The following is a 21,285-nucleotide window of genomic DNA, read 5'->3' as shown; positions in this document are numbered from 1 at the left end:
AATTGACAAACCCTTAGCCAGACTAACAAAGAAAAAAAGACAGAAGATGCAAATACACAAAATAAGAAATGAGAGAGGAGATATCACCACTGACTCCACAGAAATAAAGACTGTCATAAGAGGATACTTTGAAAAACTATATTCCAACAAAAATGACAATTCAGAGGAAATGGACAAATTCCTTGAAACACATAAGCAGCTATATTGATTAAAGAAATTGATGATCTCAACAACAAATCACAAGTAAAGAGATAGAATCAGTCATGAAAAACCTCCCAACTAAGAAGAGCCCAGGGCCAGGCAGTTTCACAGCTGAATTCTACAAAACAATCCAAAAAGAACTAACACCAATCCTGCTGAAACACTTCCGAGAAATTGAAACAGAAGGAACATTACCTAACTCACTCTATGATGCAAACATTACCCTAGTAGCAAAGCCAAACAAAGACACCACAAGAAAGGAAAATTACAGACCAATTTCTCTAATGAACCTAGACACAAAAATCCTCAACAAAATACTTGCTAGCCATATTCAACAACACATTAAGTGAATTATACACCATGACCAAGTGGGATTCATTCCGGGTCTGCAAGGATGGTTCAACATAAGAAAATCAATCAATGTAATACACCATATAAACAGATTGAAGGGAAAAAAATCACATGATTATATCTATAGATGCAGAAAAAGCATTTGACAAAATACAGCACCCTTTCTTGATAAAAACACTGCAAAAGACCAGAATACAAGGAAATTTTCTGAGCATAAAGAGTATATATGAAAAACCCACAGCCAACATCATTTACAATAGTGAAATCCTAAAATCCTTCCTTCTAAGATTAGGAACAAGACAAGGATGCCCACTCTCACCTCTTCTATTTAACATTGTCTTAGAAATACTTGCTCGAGCACTGAGGCAAGAACCAATATAAAAGGCATTCAAATTGGAAAGGAAAAAGTCAAAATTTCATTATTTGCAGATGACATGATCCTATAGAAAACCCTGAGAGGTCTACAACAAAGCTTCTAGAACTCATAAATGAGTTTAGTAAAGTTGCAGGTTATAAGATCAAGGTGCAAAAATCAGTAGCATTTCTGTACACCAATAATGAGCAAGCCCAGGAGGAAATCAAGAAACAAATACCATTTACAATAGTCAATAAAAAAATCAAGTATTTAGGAATAAATATAACTAAAAATGTAAAAAACTTATACACAGAGAACTACACAAGACTGCTCAAGGAAATCAAAGAAGACCTAAATAAATGGAAGAATATTCCCTGTTTATGGATAGGAAGACTAAATATTAATAAGATGTCTATCATTCCCAAACTGATCTACACATTCAATGCAATCCCAATAAAAATCAACACAGCATTCTTTAAGGAACTAGAAAAACTAGCTATGAAATTTATTTGGAAAGGAAAGAGGCCCCAAATAGCCAAAGACATATTGAAAAAGAAAAACGAAATTAGAGGAATCACACTACCTGACTTCAAAACATACTACAAAGCTACAGTAGTGAAAAGAGCATGGTATTGGCACAAGGAGAGACACATAGACCAATGAGAGTTCTGATATAGATCCTCATATATATAGTCATATAATATTCAATGAAGCCACCAAACCCTATCAACTGGGAGAAAATGGCCTATTCAACAAATGGTGCCTGGAGAACTGGATATCCATATGTAAAAGAATGAAAGAAGATAATCATCTCACCCCTTATACAAAAATCAACTCAAGATGGATCAAAGACCTAAATATAAGAGCCAAGACCATAAAGACTTTGGAAAGCAGTGTAGGGAAGCATATACATGACCTTGTAATAGGAAATGGCTTCATGAACTTTATACCAAAAGCATGAGCAGCAAAAAAACAAATAGATAAATGGTACTTCCTCAAAATTAAAGCCTTCTGCACCTCAAAGGAGTTTGTCAAGAAAGTGAAAAGAGAGCCTACACAATGGGAGAAAATATTTGGTAACCATATGTCTGATAGGAGACTTATAGCCTGCATATATAAAGAACTCCTATAGCTTGAAATTAAAAAGATAAACAAACCATTTAAAAACTGGGAAAAATATTTGAACAGACACTTCTCCAAAGAAATACAAATGGCTAAAAAACATATAAAAAAATGCCCCAAATCTCTAGCTATCAGTGAAATGCAAATCAAAACTACAATGAGATACCATCTTACTCCCATAAGATTGACAGCTATGAAAAAAAAAGACGACTACAAATGCTGGAGAGGATGTGGAGGAATGGGAACACTCACCCACTGCTGGTGGCAATGCAGAAGGATCCAGCCATTCTGGAGGACAGTTTGGTGGTTTCTCAAAAAAAAGCCATAGATTTGCCATATGACCCAGCAATTTCACTGCTGGGTATATACCCAGTAGAACAGAAAACAAGGACACAAACCAATATATGCACACCAATGTTTATAGAGTATTGTTCACTATTGCCAAAAGTTGGAATCAACCCAAATGCCCATCAACAGATGAATGGATAAATAAAATATGGTATATACATACAATAGAATACTACTCAGCTTTAAAAACAAATACACTACAAACACACATGATAACATGGACGTATCATGAGAACCTTATGTTGAGTGAAGCAACCCAGGCATTGAAGGACAAATACTACATGACCTCAATGATATGAAATAAGTAAACCAAGCTGCCTCAGAGAGCTAGAGACTGGATGATAGGCTTACAGGAAATTGGGGGGTAGAGGAAGGATATAAGCTTACACTTATATGGGTATAATCTATGATAAACTGGAGGTAAGTATTTGTACAAGGAAGGGATAAAATGGGAGCATAAGTTTACATTTGGGTGGGGCTTTGTGGGTTTGAGGGGAGCTAGGGATGGGAGGATGGGTAATATTGCCCAAGAAATTGGGGGGAAGGTTTGTCAACATACGAACATAGGAGATTGTCAGGTATTTGGTTGAGAGTATAATGCTGAGAAAACTTTTTCAAAAATATAATAAGGAAGGTTACCTGTTTAAGATGCTTAAAGAGGATAATCTGATGCAGGACAGGCTCCTAGGGAATATGTGAATGCTCATTTTGCCAAAGTGGGTTATATCATTGGATAGAGACCCATATAATGAGAGTAAAGGTATACCCACATCCTGGGGAGGACTGATGCCCTCAAATAGAGGGAATCATATCTCTCAAGAGAAATGGTGGCTCCTAGTGCATTAGGGCAATTGAGCATGTCAAGCCCTCAACACTGTTGCAAGTATCTCTAAACATGGCCCTTCAAGCAATGAAGACTGACTGTCACTGTGGGCCCTAAGGGGAGGGGGAAAGAGGTATTGAATAGATAGAATCAATGTAACTGTGTGGGCAATAGAAGTGTTCCACAAGTATACGCAAGGATGGATGTAAGACATGTAAAATTACACCAAAAATATATAGGGGCTGATAGGCTAAAATGTAAATCATAATGTAAAACACAAGATAACTAAAAATTTAGAAAATCGTATAGTCTAAAATATAAACCACAATGTAAACACAAATGTTACCTTGTTTGAAAGCTATTGTCTCAATATCTGTACATCAGTTTCAGTAAATATAGTATGAATATGTAAAAAGATTATTGCTGTGGAAGGGAAAAGGTTTTATGTTGGAAATGTGGGAGTACTGTATATTGTATATATGAACTACTGTGATCTAAAACTCTTGTGAAGATAAGCTTAATAATTAGAAAAAAGAAGAAAAGTAAGGACGTAGACACTGAGGAAAAAATGGAAGTAGTTGTCTTGCCAATTTGCATACAGGGCAACACTTATTTCAGTGATGGAAGGCAAAACATCAAAAACAAAGCTTTTGCATTTTTCAATTTTTTGATACCCAAATTTATTTTTATCTTAATTTTTCCAAATTAATATGTATTCTATATCTAACCTTTAAACTCATCACTATAGTCCATTGTACTATTAATGGAACCTGGCAATATATTGGGCTTCACTTTTCAGGAAGTTTTGGATCTCAGAGAGGTTCAACAATGGCAGCGGAGGAATACTGGTGTGGGATGTTATTGACAGGGTGTTATTGCCAACACATGGTTGGCAGGGAGTTCTCCAGGGCATATATCCAGGGTACATAAAAATGTTTGGATATTTTCATAGTGGATACAATTAAAAACAACAACTGAGGGAGTGCTGAGTTCCTAGCCAGGGGAGCTCTATCACAGTCTCTAAAGGAACAGCAACAATCCCCCAAGTGCAACGGCAAAGACCAAAAAGAAGGAAGGTCCAACAATGAGCCCTTGACACTAATGACTATGCTTGTGAGCCTGTGCACCTGAAATAAGAACAAGGCCTAGAGCTACAGGGTGCCTAAGAGTTAACTCCTGAGAGCCTCCGTGTTGCTCAAATGTGACCAGTCTCAAAGCCAAACTCAGCATGTAAATGTGTTGCCTTCCCCCCAGCGTGGAACATGACTCCCGGGGATGAGCCTCCCTCGCGCCCAGGGATTACTACCAAGTACCAGCTGATGATGTAACTAGAAAATGACCTTGAATAAAAGGGTCAACTCGGACCAGCAGAATATCTCAGTCTACATATAATACCAGGAGTTAAAAGTGCTTTTTGACCTGAAGCAAGGAGGAAATGGAAAGGACAAATGATTTTATATGGCTATGAGTCTCCAAAAAGAGCCAGGAGGTTATCAGAGGGGTTGCCTTTATGCACACCTCAGCAGAGTCCCAGAGACAGATAAAGTAGATACAACCCCAGGTATTGGTTCTTCTGAGGGCTACAGAGACCCACAGGTCCTATAGTCATGGCAGATGGAGTTCAGTGCCATTTCAGTTGGCCCTACTTAAGAGTTTGTGTTTCTGTGCGATGGATCTGGACTCGGATGTGATCTTTGTTCACAAACCTCTACTGTTACTTTTACCAGAACTGTAGTTGGTGCTGGGGTTTAATATATACCCAGGGGACCAAATCTCTGGACTGACCATGTGATAGCCAGGCCCTGAGTCTCAACAGACTTCAGCTCCTACCCTCCGGTTTATTGGACTTACCCCACTCAGCTAACATGGAGTTGAAGAAGGTCAACCACCACACCATGGAGCCAAGAGTGCCTACAACTGAAAGCAGGAGGATTGCATCCAGCATCCATGTGGAATCTAAGCCCCCTCTTGTTACAGATGTGGAGTGGGCACAACCATTCCAAGGTCCACAGGATGGAGGAACAGAGTACGGATTAGAGTGGACTTACTGATAATCTATTCATGAACTATTGTGCTTAGTAATCGAAGAAAATGTGGCATTGGTGTGAAGAAAGTGGCCATAGTGGCTGCTGGAGGTAGGGAATGGGAGGACGAGATGAGAGGTGGAGGCATTTTCAGGACTTGGAGTTGTCCTGGGTGATGATGTAGGGACAGTTACCGGACATTGTATGTCCTCCCATGGCCCACTGGGTGGAACGTGGTAGAGTGTGGACTATGATGTGGACCATTGACCATGAGGTGCAGCAGTGCTCTGAGATGTATTCATCAAATGCAATGAATGTCTCATGATGAGGGAGGAGATTGTTGTTATGGGGGGAGGAGTGGAGTAAGGGGGGTGGGGGTATATGGGGACCTCATGTTTTTTGAATGTAATATTAAAAAATAAATAAAGACAAAAAAAGAATAAAAAGACAAACTATCCAATTAAAAAATGGGCAAAAGAAGAAATATGAATGGCAAGTAACACATGAAAAAATGTTCAACATCACTAGTGATTTGGGAAATGCAAATCAAATTACAATAAGATATCATTTCACATCTACTAGACTGTCCGCTATTAAAAAGTCAGAAAACTGTAAATGTTGGAGAAGATGTGGAGATACAGGAAAGCTTATTCACTGATGTTGGGAATGTAGAATGACACAGCCACTATGGCAAACCATTTGGCATGTCCTAAGAACGTTGAATATAGACATGCCATGGGACCTGATAATACCATTGTTAGGTATATACCCAGAAGAACTGAGAGCAGTGACACGAATAATAAATATCTGCACACCGATGTTCATAGTAGCATTATTCATAATAGCCAAATGTTGGAAACAACCCAGGTGTCCATCAACTGGTGAACGGATACACAAACTGTGGAATATATGTACAATGAAATATTATAGAGCAGTAAGAAGAAATGAAGTCATGAAACATTTGACAACATGGCTGAACCTGGAGGACATTATGTTGAGTGAAGAAAGCCAGACACAAAAGGACAAATATTGTATGATTGCGCTATTATGAACTAAATATATTATGTGAAATATAAATATATTATGTGGAGTATGAATATGGGTAGAATTGTATATATAAAACTGTTTTCCTTTGAAGCTAAACAAATGTAAGTTAATATTACAAAATGTTAATATCAAACAAGAAAACATTATACTACCTGAAGGAGACCAGACAGAGTACTACATAATGTACGATTCCATTTATATGAAATGTAAATATAAATCAATTTATAAAGATGAAATGACGTTAGTAGTTATGTAGATCTGAGGAAGGAATGGTAAGGGGTGTGGAATCTTTCTTTTTGGAATAATGAAATTGTTCTGAAATTTTTGAGATATGAATACACAACATTGTGATTATACTAAAAGCCATTGATTATACAGTTTGGATCGAAAAGCCAGAAACAGCAGCTATATTCAGTGGAGGAAGAGTACAGAGATTGAGATGTGAGAAATTTTTTTGTTTGTCTGTTTTTGTTTACTATTTTTATTGAAATAATGAAAATTCTCTAATAATGACTGAAGTGATAAACACACAACTATGTGATTATACCAAATACCATTGACTGTACACTTTGGATGAATAATATGCTTTATTAATATGCATCCCAAGAAAAGATTTTGTTTATTAAAGAAAAACCACAATGAGATACCATTTCACATGTACAAGGATGGTTCTTATAAAAAATAATAAGTGTTGTAGAGGGTGTGGAGAAATTGGAATTCTCATGTACTGCTGGTGAGCATATAGAAAGGTGCAGCCATGGAAGAAATTATATCACTGATGTGGAATCAGTGACCATGGGATTTGCTAAAGGCAGGGAAAGGGAAAAAGAGGTGTGATATTGGGGCATTTTCAGGACTTGGAGTTGTCCTCAATGATATTGCAGAGACAGATGCAGGACATTATATACTCTGTCATAACCCATTGAAGGGACTGGGAGAGAGTGTAAACTACAACATAAGTTATAATCCATGCTGTGTAGCAGTGCTCCAAAATGTCCTCATCAAATGCAATATATTTACCACACTAATGAAAGAATTTGTCATGTGGGAGGAGTGGGAGGTGTGGGGAGTGAAGTATATGGGAACCTCTTTTATTTTTTAATGTATCTTTTCAAAAAGATAATAAAAAATGAAAATAAATAAATAAAAAAGGTGCAGCCACTGTGGAAAACAGTTTGGTAGTTCCTCAAAAAATAAACATAGGAAATTCATATGCTCCAACAATTTCAATCCCAGTTATATAACAATAAGATTTGAAAACAAAAAGTCATACAGATACCTGCACACCAATATTCATAGAAGCATTATTCACAAAAGCCAAAATGTGGACCTAAGTAGCCATTAAAAGATGAATGGATAAACAAAATGTGGTATATACATACAATGGAATATTATTCAGCCATAAAAAGGAAGTTCTGAGGCAAGCTAGTACAGGATGAACCTTAAAAACATTATGCTAATTGAAACAGACCAAACACAAAAAGACAAATATACATGTTTCCATTATATGAAATATCAAGAATAAGCAAATTCATAGAGGCAGAGAGTAGATTAGTAGATTAGGGATCACTGTGAAGTGGGAGTGGGGAGTTATTGCTTAATGGGTACAATTTCTGCTTGGGATAAAAAAAAGTTTTGGAAATAGTGGTAACAGATGCACAACATTGAGAATATAATTAATGCCACTGAATTGTACAGCTAAAAATGGTTACATTGGCTAATTTTATATTATATATGTAGTCTACCACAATAACATTTTTAAAATAAATCAAAGGTAAGAATGGCATCTCCTAAAATGTTCTTCTAGCTTTAACAAAAATAACCAATTAAAGTAGACATTTTTTTGTTTTAAAATTAGAAAAATCATCCTACAGAATAGCAATCTCCAATTACCTACTAGTATGGGAAATCTTTACTGTGCTTCAAATTATTGTTAAGTATATGTTATATAACTTTTAAACTGCTTAGGTGGTGATGAAATTAACATACCTTCCAGTACATCATGAATCTTTTAGTCCCATTTGGCAAAATAAACAGAACCAACTCCTGCCCAGAGGAAAGCAAATCAGTCTAAAAATTGCATCCAGGTTTTGATATGGGAATTCACAATGTTTTTATTCCTAGGAGGAAAATTCAAATATATTTGACATTACATATCACTTAAATTGTGCTGTGTTTTAATGGAAATATTTATTAATTATATAAAGCATATACTCAAATATAATGACTGCCAATTTTTCCAATAAGAAAGGACAAAAATTTTCTTTTGGTTTTGTTTTAGGCAATGTGAATAAATAAACTTTTAGCAAAGTAGATGGGATAGTCAAGTGAGTGCATATCATAGGTCCATTTAAAATGATATATGTGTTATACACAGGATAACATGGACAAATCTTGAGGACCTTGAGTGAAGCAAGCCAGGCACTGAATGACAAATATTATGACCTCACTGATATGAAATAAGCAAATTGAGTAGACTCACAGAGCTAGCGTCTAGAAGACTGGTTTTCAGGAAATAGGAAGGGAGAAGGCTGTGAACCAATGCCCATATGGGCAAAATCTATGATAAGGTGGAAGAGTATCATTATGCAGTGGAGGGACAGGATGGTGGTGCAGTGATACTATTGGGTTAGGCAGTGCAGGTATTTCAGGAGGGTAGGGTAGGGAGGTTGGACTGTCCATGGAACTGAGGGTGGGTTGGGGGAGGGAGCAGGTGAACACTGGGGATTGGTGGGTATGGGGTTGAAATTAAAATGTTGGGAATTCTCTTTTGGCTATAGGGCAATGTAGGGTTTCTGGTTTAGGGCATGGATGTGGGGGTCATTCAGAACAGGCTGCAACAGGGGCTGGTTTCTAGGGAGTGTGTGAATGTCCATCTTAACATAGTGTATTATGTCAGTGGGTGGAGACCCACATAATGAGCAGGAAGGTTCTGGACTCCCATCCTGGGAAGACCAGCAGAGGGGGTGGGAGTCTCCCGAGAGCATGTGCAGTGCCCAATAGGGCAGGACAGACAAGTGTGCCAAGCCCTCAGTGTTGTTACAAGTACCTATGAATCTGGTCCTGCAAAGAGTAAAGCCTGTTGGTTGCCATGGGTTCCGAGGGGAGAGGGAGGGAGAATTAGAACAGATGAAACAGGCAGCATTTTGAGGGTGATGGATGTGTTCGACATGATCTTGAAATGCTGGATACAGGCCATGTTAAGTTCCATCAAAATTTTAAAAAGCATATGGCCCAAAATGTAAACCATAATGTAAACCACTGACCATGGTTGATAGATATATTTCAATATTTGTACATCAGTTGTAACAAATATACCATCCACATATAAAATATCATTAATAGGGGAAGGAGTAAAAGGGGGAGGATGTTAGACATATGGGAGTACCCTATATTCAGTAGTGACTTTGCTGTGACCTAAAACTTCTTTGAAGACAAAAAGAAAAAAGTAAGATATTGGAGGAATAAATGGAAGAAAATTTCACTGTATAAAAAGGACAACAGATCTTACAGTGGTGAAAGACAAAATGTAAAAAAAATTTTCATTGTTTTTTCTTATCCCAAATTTTTTATTTTTTTATTTTTTCTTATATTATTTCCTTTTTTAAAACCACCGTTATTATTTCATTTTCTTATTAATTGTATTTGGCTATTTTATGGGCTTCATTTTTGAAGAAATTTTGGACCACAGAAGGATTACAACTGTGGTAGGTGAGGACCATTTTTGTGGGTTGTCAGTGAAGGAGGATACATGGGAGGAGATTCACCTGGGCATACATAAAAGGTATATAAATGTGTTCATGGGGCATTGTCAAAGTGGGTGGGGATTCATACAGTAACTGAAAGAATATTGAATTCCCATTCTGGAGAGATCTGCCACATTCTCTGATGAAACAGAAGAATCCCCCAAGTCCAGAGGCAATGGCTAGTGAAGGAGGATGGTCCATTGACAGGCTCTTGATATTGATGACTGTGCTTATGAACCTTTACTCTTGAAATTGAAACTTAGCTAGTATTATAGGGTGCCTAAGGATTACCTCTGCAGAGCCACCTTGTTGCTCAATGCGGCCTCTCTCTAAGCCAAACTCAGCATATAAATGCAATAACTTCCCCCCAGGCTGGGACATGACTCCCAGGGATGTGCCTCTCTGGCATCAATGGATTACTACCAAGCACCAACTAGCAACGCAATTGGAAAAAGACCTTGACCAAAAGGGGAAAGGGTAAAGACAAATGAGTTTATATGGCTAAGGGACTTCAAAGTGAGTCAGAAGTTCATTCCAACAGATTGGGCATCCATCTACCACATGGGAGGTCTGTGGTTAAACCCCAGGCCTCCTTGACCCTTGTGGAGCTGGCCCACACACAGTGCTGATGCACTCAAGGAGTGCCCCACGTGCAAGGAGTACACCCTGTAAGGAGAGCCACCCAGCGTGAAAGAAAGTTCAGTCTGCCCAGGAATGGCGCCACACACATGGAGAGCTGAGGCAGCAAGATGACACAACAAAAAGAGACACAGATTCCCAAGAGGCTGACAACAACAGAAGTGGGCAAAGAAGAACATGCAGCAAATGGACACAGAGAACAGATAACTGGCGGGGGGGAGGGGAGAGAAATAAATAAAATAAATTTTTTTAAAAACTATTCATCTCATATTTTAAATAAATAAAATAAAATAAAATAAAATAAAATAAAATAAAATAAAATCCAACTTAACTAATGCAAAACAAGAACAGGATGTGTTGGCCATAACCATGGGAAATGAGGCAAAATGCCTTTTGCCTGCTCTTGGTTTACTAACTGGCTCTCTCAAATAGCTAATATTATCTGAGAGGGGCCCATGACTTGCTGTCATATTTCTGCACTTCTGTGCACCACCACCTGTTGCCTCTGCCAGGTGTTGGGATGAGCCTCTTATCCCAAATTGGTAGTCCTGTAGATCAGAGTTCCTCCCCAGGAGCTCCAAATGGCCAACCCTAATACAGCAACAAAGGAAATCCTGTGATTTCTAGTGCTCCCCAAATGGGAACAACTGAGCATCAGGTGACACTGACACTGAGCAACACTGGTTACATAATGAAGATCTTATTGCAGTTCAGGCAGTAAAAATCCACAAAGATAAGATAGGCAACCCCCTTGAGTATTGGGCAACCCCTTGAGTGAGACAGCTAGGGCTAAACATATGGACCAAAAGGTAGAATGCTAGACTTCCCAGAGGCTGTATCACAGCAGGTAGGAGAGTGCTGTGGAAGAATCTAACCACTGTGTCTGTGGACCATGAATATGGGACTTAAACCTACCCCTAACTTGAGGGACATTCTCTCCATGGGAAGCACAATGGCATACTGCAAGCAATGATGCAGCTAGGGTCTGCAATTCTTATGTTGCTATTATCTTCACTGCTGTTGCTCTTTGTCCCTGACCCCATGGGATATACAGAATCTAATCCCAGGTATGAGATGGCCAAGGAACCATGTGGTAGGTGGGAGCTCAATCACTTGATCCATATCTGCTTCCCTCCACTGTATTTTTAATTTCATCTATTGTGCTTTTCATTCCCATAAGAGGTTGAATATAGACTTGTCATGTGACTGGGCTATACCACTTGTAAGTGTATACCCAGAAGAACTAAGAGCAGTGACATGAACAGACATCTGTACAACAAATTTCAATGTGGCATTATTCATGATTGCCAAAAGATGGAAACAGCCCAGGTGTCCATCAATGGACAATGAAAAACAATGAATAAACAAATTGTGGTATGTACACATGATGGAACATTATGCAGCTGTAAGAAGAAATGAAGTCATGAAGTGTATGGTAACACAGATGAACCTAGAAGACATTATGTTGAATGAAGTAAGCCAGACACAAAAAGACAAATATGGTATGATTGTGCTATTATGAACTAAATATATTTTGTAAACTCATGGAGTTATTAAAAATGTAGGTCACCCATGGAGCTGCCCTGGATGGTGCTTCAGGGGCAATCACTGGACATTGTAAATCCTCACAGGGCCCACTGGATGGAATGGGGGAGAGTGTGGGCCATGGTGTGAACCATTGACCATGGGGTGCGGGGGTGCCCAGAGATATACTTGCCAAATGCAATGGCTGTGTCATGATGATGGGAGGGAGTGTTGCTGAGGGGGGGGGAGGTGGGGTGGGGGAGGTAGGGTTCAATGGGACCTCATATATATATATTTTTAATGTAATATTATTACAAAGTAAATAAAATAAAATAAAATAAAATAAAATAAAAAATAAAAAAAGAAAATGATTCAGATGACAGCAAGGCAAATTTTTGTTGTTCTTAGTGACCACTGCTATTTCTTAGGAACTGAATTAACACATATTACTCTATAGCAAAGCTAAATCTTATGTTAAATATGTATCACTAAAGGATTAATATTCAAAAATTAAATAAAGAATTCTTTCCAAACGAAAAAAAAAAAAAAAATGTAGGTCACCAGAAAACAGGATGAGGGTAGACAATAGAAATTTGAGGGTTAATCTGTGCAGCATTGGTAAAAAGGTTGTAAATCTTTGGAAATGAATAGAAATTGTGAAAGCACATCATAGTGTTTGTAACTAGCAGATCTATTACATAGGTATGACAGTGGTTGAAAGGCAAAGTCTAACGACATGTATATTATTAGATGGAAAGCTTAAAAATATAAGATGAGACAGTATAACATAGTGAAACCTCATGTGAGATGTGAATATGGGTAATATTGCACCTAAAAGACTCTTTTTACAAAATACATACACAAATAACCCATAAAAACAGAAACAGAACAGTGGCTATGTGCAGCAGGGGAAGCACGGGGAGATTGAGAGGTAGTGAGTTTTTTATTGTCTTTTAAATTTTCATTATTATTATTATTGCCATAATAAAAATGCTCTAATAATGATTGAAGTGATGAATGCACAACTATGTGATTATACCAAATACCACTGATTGTACATTTTGGATAGATTTATCCTTTATTATTATATATCAATAAAATGATTTATTAAAAAAAAACAAAAACAAAAACAAAAACAGAAGAGATTAAAATTTCCAGAGCAGGAACAGGGGAAAGGAAGCTTTCTCCAGATGAAATAAGTGTACAAATAGTGCAATTAAAAGTTGTATCATATATCCAGGGCAAAAACCAGATGAATAAGAGCTTAGAAATCTATTAGTTAATCACAAGCTATTTTAAAGGTCTAAAAATAGTTAAATCAAGTGTCAAAAAGGAGCATTAGCACAAAGCCAATCAAAAAGAAAGCCTAGGCAAGAGAGAGAGAAACTGATCCCCGAATAAACACATTAAGAAAATGACACAGCAAAAAATTACTAACCATAAGAAGAAACATGAAGATATGGCCCAGTCAAAGGAACAAATTATACCTCCATGTGAAAGACAGGATCTGAAACAACCAATCAAAGATGTTCATATAAATCTTCCTTAATTCAGTGAGAGGGCTAAAGAGATTAAGGATATTAAGAAGACCCTGGGTGAGCATAAAGAATTCGAAAGCTCACAAAGAAAAATAACAGATCTTATGGGAAGGAAAAGCACAATAGATGAAATTTAAAATGTATAGGAAGGGAAGCAGCTATGGCTCAATCAGATGAGCTCCCATCTACCATATGGGAGGGCTTGCAGATCCGTGGAGCACTGCCCAGCCCACAGACACCACAGAGAACTGACTCAGCAAAGGTGATGCAACAAAAGAAGGGAGACAAGCAAGAATGGAGAAGAGCCAGCAGCAAATGAACATAGAGAGAGCAGACAGCAAGCAAGCTGCAAGGGGGGAGGGGGAAAATAAATAAATACAGACACAGAAGAATGTACAGCAAAATGGACATGGAGAGCAGATAGCACACAAAAAGTTGCAAGGGGGGATAAATAAATAAATATATATATATATATATATATATATATATATAGGAGGATGTGGGATCTAAACCCCCTCTCACTTTAGAGGAGGAGTGAGCATTGCCATCCCAGGGTCCTCAGGATAAAGGAATAAAATATGGATTAGAGTAGACTTACTAGCATTCTACTATAGAATTATTGTGACTCTAGCAATGGAGAAAATTATATCATTGATGTGGAGACAATGGCCACAGGAGTTGCTGAAGGCAGGGGGAGGAAAGAAGAGGTGTAATATGGGGGCATTTTTGGGACTTGGAGTTGTCCTGAATAATATTGCAGGGACAGATACAGGTCATTATAAATCCTGCCATAACCCACTGAATGGAATGGATATGTAAAGTATAACCCATACTGTATAGCAGTGCTCCAAAATGTATTCATCAAAAGCAATGAATGTTCCACACTAATTAAAGAAGTTGTTGATGTGGGAGGAGTGCGGGGTGTGGGGAGTGGGATATATGGGAACCTCTTATATTTTTTAATGTAACATTTTTGTGATCTGTGTATCTTTAAAAAAATAAAATGAAATGATGAAGAAAAATACACTGGAGGGAAGTGGATGTGGCTCAAGCAGTTGAGCTCCCACCTACCACATGGGAGGTCCAAGGTTCGGTTCCCAGTGCCTTCTGGAGAAGACCAGCAACATAGCAAGCTGGAATGATGGACGGGAATGGTGAACTAATGCAACAGGATGATGCAATAATAAAAATGCTCTAATAATGATTGAAGTGATGAATGCACAACTGCGTGATTATACCAAATGCCATTGATTGTACACTTTAGATGGATTGTATGATGTATGAATACATTTTAATTAAATTGATTAAAATTCAGAAAAAAAAGAGAGAGAAAGAATTGGTACAATGGACAAGGAATGGATTTTAGATTAGAAACTTTGGCTATCTCCAATTATGCTTCTTGGTACTTGAACTAAGTATAGCAAGCAATGGCTCCTATGGGTTTTTTTGGATGAAGAGTCCTCCTGTGTATGCTGCCCAATATACCCTAATAGAAAGTACAGATCATGGCTACAGGACTACAATCAGCCTGTGCATGCAGAGTCCCATAATGCCATAGGTGAAAGGTAATTCCCAGCAGGAGCTCAGTGTGGTCACTGAAGCCTCACTGGTAAAGTGGAAATGATATTTACAGGAGAGGGATTAACCTGACAAACAAGGCCTTTCCAAGTTACAGGAGGATGTGACTTGCCTCATGTTCAGCCTCTTGCCCACAGATCTTGACTTGCTGGCAATGGCATCCCCATAACCCATTCCTCTAGCCAAGTGGAGAGCCCCTTGGAACCAACAGTCTGACATGGAAAGGGAGCAGGTGTATCTCATCAATGGCAATGCTATTGTTCTATGCAGCAATATACAGCTCACTGGAGGGCATTATCACCCAGCCTCGAACATCCTGCTTGCCTACGATGGCTGTTTGGGGTCCATACTGGTAGCAGAGCTGGATGCAGTCAAATTAGCCATCCAGGATGTTCTGAGCTGCCAGTTACCAATCTCCAAATCTTCACTGATTCTTGAGTGTTGGCCAAAGGCCTGGCAGGGGTGTCAGACCAATGGAAACAAAATAATTTTATCATACAAGGCAGGCTCTTATGGAGGACTCCACATCTGGAAACAGCTTGAAGCCACACCTATTTCCATATACGCTCACCACACAGGAGTCACTGTTCAATTATGCTGCTATTAAACTACCCAAAATTCATTTTTACACAGCATATCCAGCAGATCCCCCAGAGACTTGCCCACTCAGGCCCCCCAAGCTTCCCCTACACAACTGGCAATCTGGGCCCAGAACTCCTCAGGCCTCAGAGGCTCCTCTACCCTGGAAGAGTGAGCACATAAAAAGGAAATGCCTCCAGACCCATCACTAGCTGAAACAGTTAATAAAGGTTGTGACTTGTACTCTAAAACCAAGCATTAGTATCCCAAGGATGTGGTCACATTCCATTATGGGTGGGGGGAATAAACCCTTCTCCCATTACCATATTTATTATATAGGACCACTTTCCATCACTGCTGCAGCTACCAAAAAAGTAGAGATTATGACTCCCAAATCAAGCAGAGGAACAGTCAATGTGGGTCACCTTCAGAAAGTGAATGTAGGAAAACTACATCTGGTGGATGCCCTTCATGTCAAAAAATGACCTCCTTTTACCCTGCCATGAGGACCTATTACAAGGCACAGCATCTGGGGTGGCGAGTGTGAGAGATTAAGGTGTTTCACAATATAGCCAAGAGGTTTCAACAGATATCTCAAAATTTAAAAGCCTCCAAGATAACTAACAAGGAGATGATGATAGACAATGCCCATCCCCAGGAACAAAGAGTATCTGCAACTGCAAGCAATACAGTTCCATCCATCTGTCCATGGAATCTAAGCCCCCTCTCAGTTAGATGCAGAGCAGGCATCACCATCCCCAAATCCTCAGGACTGGGGAATGAACAATGGATTAAAGTAGACTTACTCTTATTCTACTATAGACTTATTGCTTTTCTAGCAATGGGAGAACTTGTGTCATTGATATAAAGGCAGAGGTCACCAGAGGTTCTGAGGGCAGGGAGAGGGAAGAATAGATATAGCATGGGGGCATTTTGGGGACATCGGAATTGTCCTACATGACATTGCAATGACCACTACGGGCCATTATACATTTTGTCAAAATCTATAAAATTGTGAAGGGCAGAGAGTAAGCTATAATGTAAACTATATTCCATGGTTGGTATCAATGCTTTAATATGTGTTCATCTATTGTAATAAATGTACCATATTAATGAAAGAGGATGTTAATGTGGGAAAGGGGAGGGGGTGGGGCATATGGGAAACCCCTATTTTTTTTTTTGGTAACATTTATGTTATCTAAAACTTCTTTTAAAATAAAGAAAAAATTTTTTCATAAGCCTCCAACATTTCCTCTTGGCTATCCCAAAAAGGGTGGGTAGGGAATGGCTATGGGGCTCTTGTTTTTACTATTTACTGGCATGTTTTAATAACCAAAGTCCTCAAGTGTCTTAGGCACTGGATCAAGTACCTATGCCCCTGGCAGCAAATATATCAGCCACCCAAACTGCCAAGTCTCCAAATAAAAGATACCTAGGCATCCAAGAATGGATTGTCATAACTTTTGTGTGAGGCCTCAGCCTCTAACTTTTGCTAAGTCACTAGCCTCAACACTGACCTTTGGCCTAGTTAATAACAGTTTTCCACCCCTGATTCCCCAGAGCTCAAACCCATGTCTGTGGCTACCATCCACACACCTCACCCAAACCCACAGCTGGTCCCAAATGATAAGCTAACCATCCCCACCACCCTCAGACCCCAGTCCCTTCCCCTTTCCACACGCATTTAAACTAGTCAATACTTGACTTGTGGGAAATCTACAAACCTCCACCCCTGAACCACAATAAAGGCACAAGGTCTGTCCATGCCTGCTTGTGTGCTCCCCCCTGCTAAATGAGCCACCTGAGCTGACCATGCTTCCCTCTGACACTCCTCTCCCTCTGGGACCTGTGAGTAACAGCTATCTTTTCTCACACATTATGGCCTTGGTTTCCCACTGTGTTGCACACAATCTCCACCCAAATCCAAATTTAAAATCCAACTTAACCAATTTGGAATACTTCACATGCACCAAGAAAATATAGAAAGGTTTATTCTTTCATGGAACCCTTTTCTTGGTCTCTCTGGAACCTCTCCCCACAAATACATGGTCACAATTGGTCTCAAAGTTGTCAACCATTAAGGTTCATTATTACCATGTGAACTTGGGTCCACAGGGCATTTATGCTTCTTCAGAAAATTAATCCCTTTGTGTCTGCTCTAGAAAGAAGAGATAAAATCTGTCACTCTGGCTAACAGAAACTGCAAAAAAGCCCATGTCCTGCCTTCTAAGACTTCAACATAATCTCTCTTAGAACAAAAATATTAAGGAATTTTTAGTCTATCAAAGTCTTCTCTTCTAATTCTGTCACCACTGCAGATGTTTTGTTTTTCTTTTTTATTCCACATGCCAAGGACTGTGTCTCCCAGGAACTGTGATTTAATTCTGGTTTAGAGTTATAAAATGGAAGGTAATACATTTCTTTCCTAAACTTGAGGAATTCCACAATGAGAAAGGTAGGACATGGATGGGAAGCTAATAGAAATCATTATATTTTATACTATCTTGAGACTAATATGAGACATCTTACCTTTAATTTACCTCTTAGACCCAACAAAGTAAATGGCCCACTGTAGTCATTCAGACTGTCAAGGGTGTGAGCATTATATGTTTTTAAATTCATTGAGGTTATCATTCCATAAACGTGGACCATGAAATCAATCACTTGTGAAAATCTGGAAGAAAATGCAATACAACTTGCAAAAGACCACAGGTCAGTAAAAACAGGGAAGAGAGGGCTATAGGAGATCCAAGTAATGCTTAACATCACCTAGTGCCTCCAAAAGCAAACACGGAATAATGGGAAGATCAACAAGAATGCTTGTGATTATATTTTTCTAACCCATTTGCATGTGAATTAGAGGAAGACTTTATATTTCCTTTCCCTCTTAACCATGAAAGCTAAAGATATACACAAGATGCCACCACTAAAGTGTCCTTCCTTGAGGATTATCAATTTATCTACAAAGAACTCATCAAAAACAAGGGTGTCCCTTTTCTGGCCTTTATATGCCAAGAAAAGAAGACAAGCAAGTGGAGATCATGATGAACTGTCATACTTAGTGGCCATTCAGGAATCTTTGAAACTCCAAGCAAAATCCACTCTGCAATGCTGCCTGGGGATCACTCAAGATCTCTCTTCCCAGAACTATAGGCCAAATTAGTGCCTGGGAGACTCTGAATGTGGCAGACAAACATGTAATAAAATGTTCATCAATATGATTTAGAGATACCTTATCCAAGGAGACAAAAAGGCTCACAATATAAAATGAAATTTTAAAAATTCATATAAAAGACAAGAATATAGAAAAAATAAATTTATGGCATCAAAGTCTTCAGCATTGCCTGCATTAGGAAAATCCCCATTGGCTTCTAAGACAGAGAAGTCAGATATCTAGACAGTAATTGAAATGAGGGGCTACGGCAGAAATACAGTAAAAGATCAGTAGTACAAGGAGAGAAAAAGAGAAACAGGAAAGCAGAAAACAGAATCAGGTAAATATATTTCTACCAAGAGCACAGAAGCAGTAGAGATGAATAGTCAGAGGAAAGTGATTCAAGCCTGGAAAATTCATAAACATTTTGGAAGGAAAATGTAGGTTTAAAAACTTATTCTTCTGAAAAAAATTGAGTAATTATGTTATAATACATTTTTATTAAGTATGCAGGAAAAAGTCAACCTGAGGAAAAATAAAAAGAACTTCAGGAACAAGGCCACTTGCATAGAATTCCTGGGCCTTCCAAGGAGTCAAACCTAGTCAAATAAGGTACTGATTTGGGTAAACTGAATGGAGGGCAATAACATGACCTGATCTATTGGTTACAATTAGTTTTATTATCCTCATGCTGAAATTATATATTTTTTTAAGTTGAAGTTTTTTTTAAAATGTAAGAAAAATAGTTCTTTAAAATGCTGGTAAATAAAGCAAAAGGATACAGTGCTCTTTTCCTACAAGTTAGCCAACCTATCCAAGTACAGAGTAATATACAGTTCTTAAATGCTATTAGAGTTTCACAGTAGTTTATTGTTAAGAGATTATCTGTACTTAGATTATGAAGAGATTCTCAGAGTGTGATACTTGGTTTGGAGTTTTTCTTCACTGACTTTCACTTTTTCATTTAGAACTAATAAGGTTCAACAATGAAAAACCGGACTGCCTTTACTGAGTTTATCCTGCTAGGCCTCACAAATCAACATGAACTCCAGGTGGTTACATTCATCTTTCTGTTCCTTGCCTACATGCTAACTGTCCTGGGAAACGTGACCATCATCATCCTCACCTTATTAGACCCTCACCTCCAAACCCCTATGTATTTCTTTCTCCGAAATTTCTCCTTCTTAGAAATTTCCTTCACGTCCATTTTTATTCCCAGATTGCTGACCAGTTTGACAACAGGAAACAAAGCCATCAGCTTTGAAGGCTGCTTGACTCAGTATTTTTTTGCTATATTCCTGGGGGCAACAGAGTTTTACCTCCTGGCTTCCATGTCCTATGATCGCTATGTAGCTATCTGCAAACCCCTGCACTACCTAACCATCATGAGCAGCAGGGTCTGCATACAACTTGTGTTCTGCTCCTGGCTGGGGGGATTCCTGGCTATCTTACCCCCAATCATTCTGATGAGCCAAGTGGATTTCTGTGCCTCCAATGTGCTGAATCACTATTTCTGTGACTATGGGCCCCTCATGGAGCTCGCCTGCTCAGACACAAGCTTCTTAGAACTGATAGTCATCCTCGTAGCAGCTGTGACTCTGGTAGTTACTCTGGTGCTGGTGATACTTTCTTACACATACATTATCAGGACCATTCTGAGGATCCCTTCTGCCCAGCAAAGGACAAAGGCCTTTTCCACTTGTTCCTCACATATGATTGTCATCTCCCTTTCCTATGGCAGCTGCATGTTTATGTACATCAATCCCTCTGCAAAAGAAGCAGGTGCTTTCAACAAAGGAATATCTGTACTTATTACTTCAGTTACTCCCCTGTTGAATCCCTTTATTTACACCCTAAGAAATCAGCAAGTGAAGCAAGCCTTCAAGGACACTGTCAAAAAGATTGTGAAGTTTTAATTTAAAAACAAAATTCACTTCAATGGAAATATTATTACATTTAATAAATCTGTGTTGAGTATCTACTGTATTTCAAGTGCTCAAAATGCCCTTACATTTTTGGAACATTAAAATTGTCCTGAATGATGTTGCAATGATGGATGCAAACAATTATATCTTTTGTCAAAACTTACAAAACTGTATGGGATAGAATGTAAACCATAAAGTAAATTATAATCCACGCTTAGTGGCAATGCTTCAATGTGTGTTCACCAATTGTAACAAATGTACCCCACTAATGAAGGATGTTGTCAATGTGGGAAAGTGTGGAAGGGGTAAAGGGTGGTGCATATGGGAATCC

At 38.6% G+C, this 21,285-nt stretch overlaps 1 protein-coding gene across 1 annotated transcript; it reads left to right on the top strand.

Annotated features, from left to right (window-relative positions):
* Positions 1–20,015: 20,015 nt before the first annotated feature.
* On the top strand, positions 20,016–20,945 carry LOC101416899 (olfactory receptor 6C4). Its single transcript, XM_004466187.2, has one exon. It carries the CDS (start codon positions 20,016–20,018, stop codon positions 20,943–20,945), a length of 930 nt encoding a protein of 309 aa, XP_004466244.1.
* Positions 20,946–21,285: the final 340 nt, after the last annotated feature.

The sequence above is a fragment of the Dasypus novemcinctus genome, chromosome 12 (assembly GCF_030445035.2).
Source record: "Dasypus novemcinctus isolate mDasNov1 chromosome 12, mDasNov1.1.hap2, whole genome shotgun sequence".
NCBI classification, from domain to species: Eukaryota; Metazoa; Chordata; class Mammalia; order Cingulata; family Dasypodidae; genus Dasypus; species Dasypus novemcinctus.
This window is presented reverse-complemented; position numbering and strand designations above follow the sequence as displayed.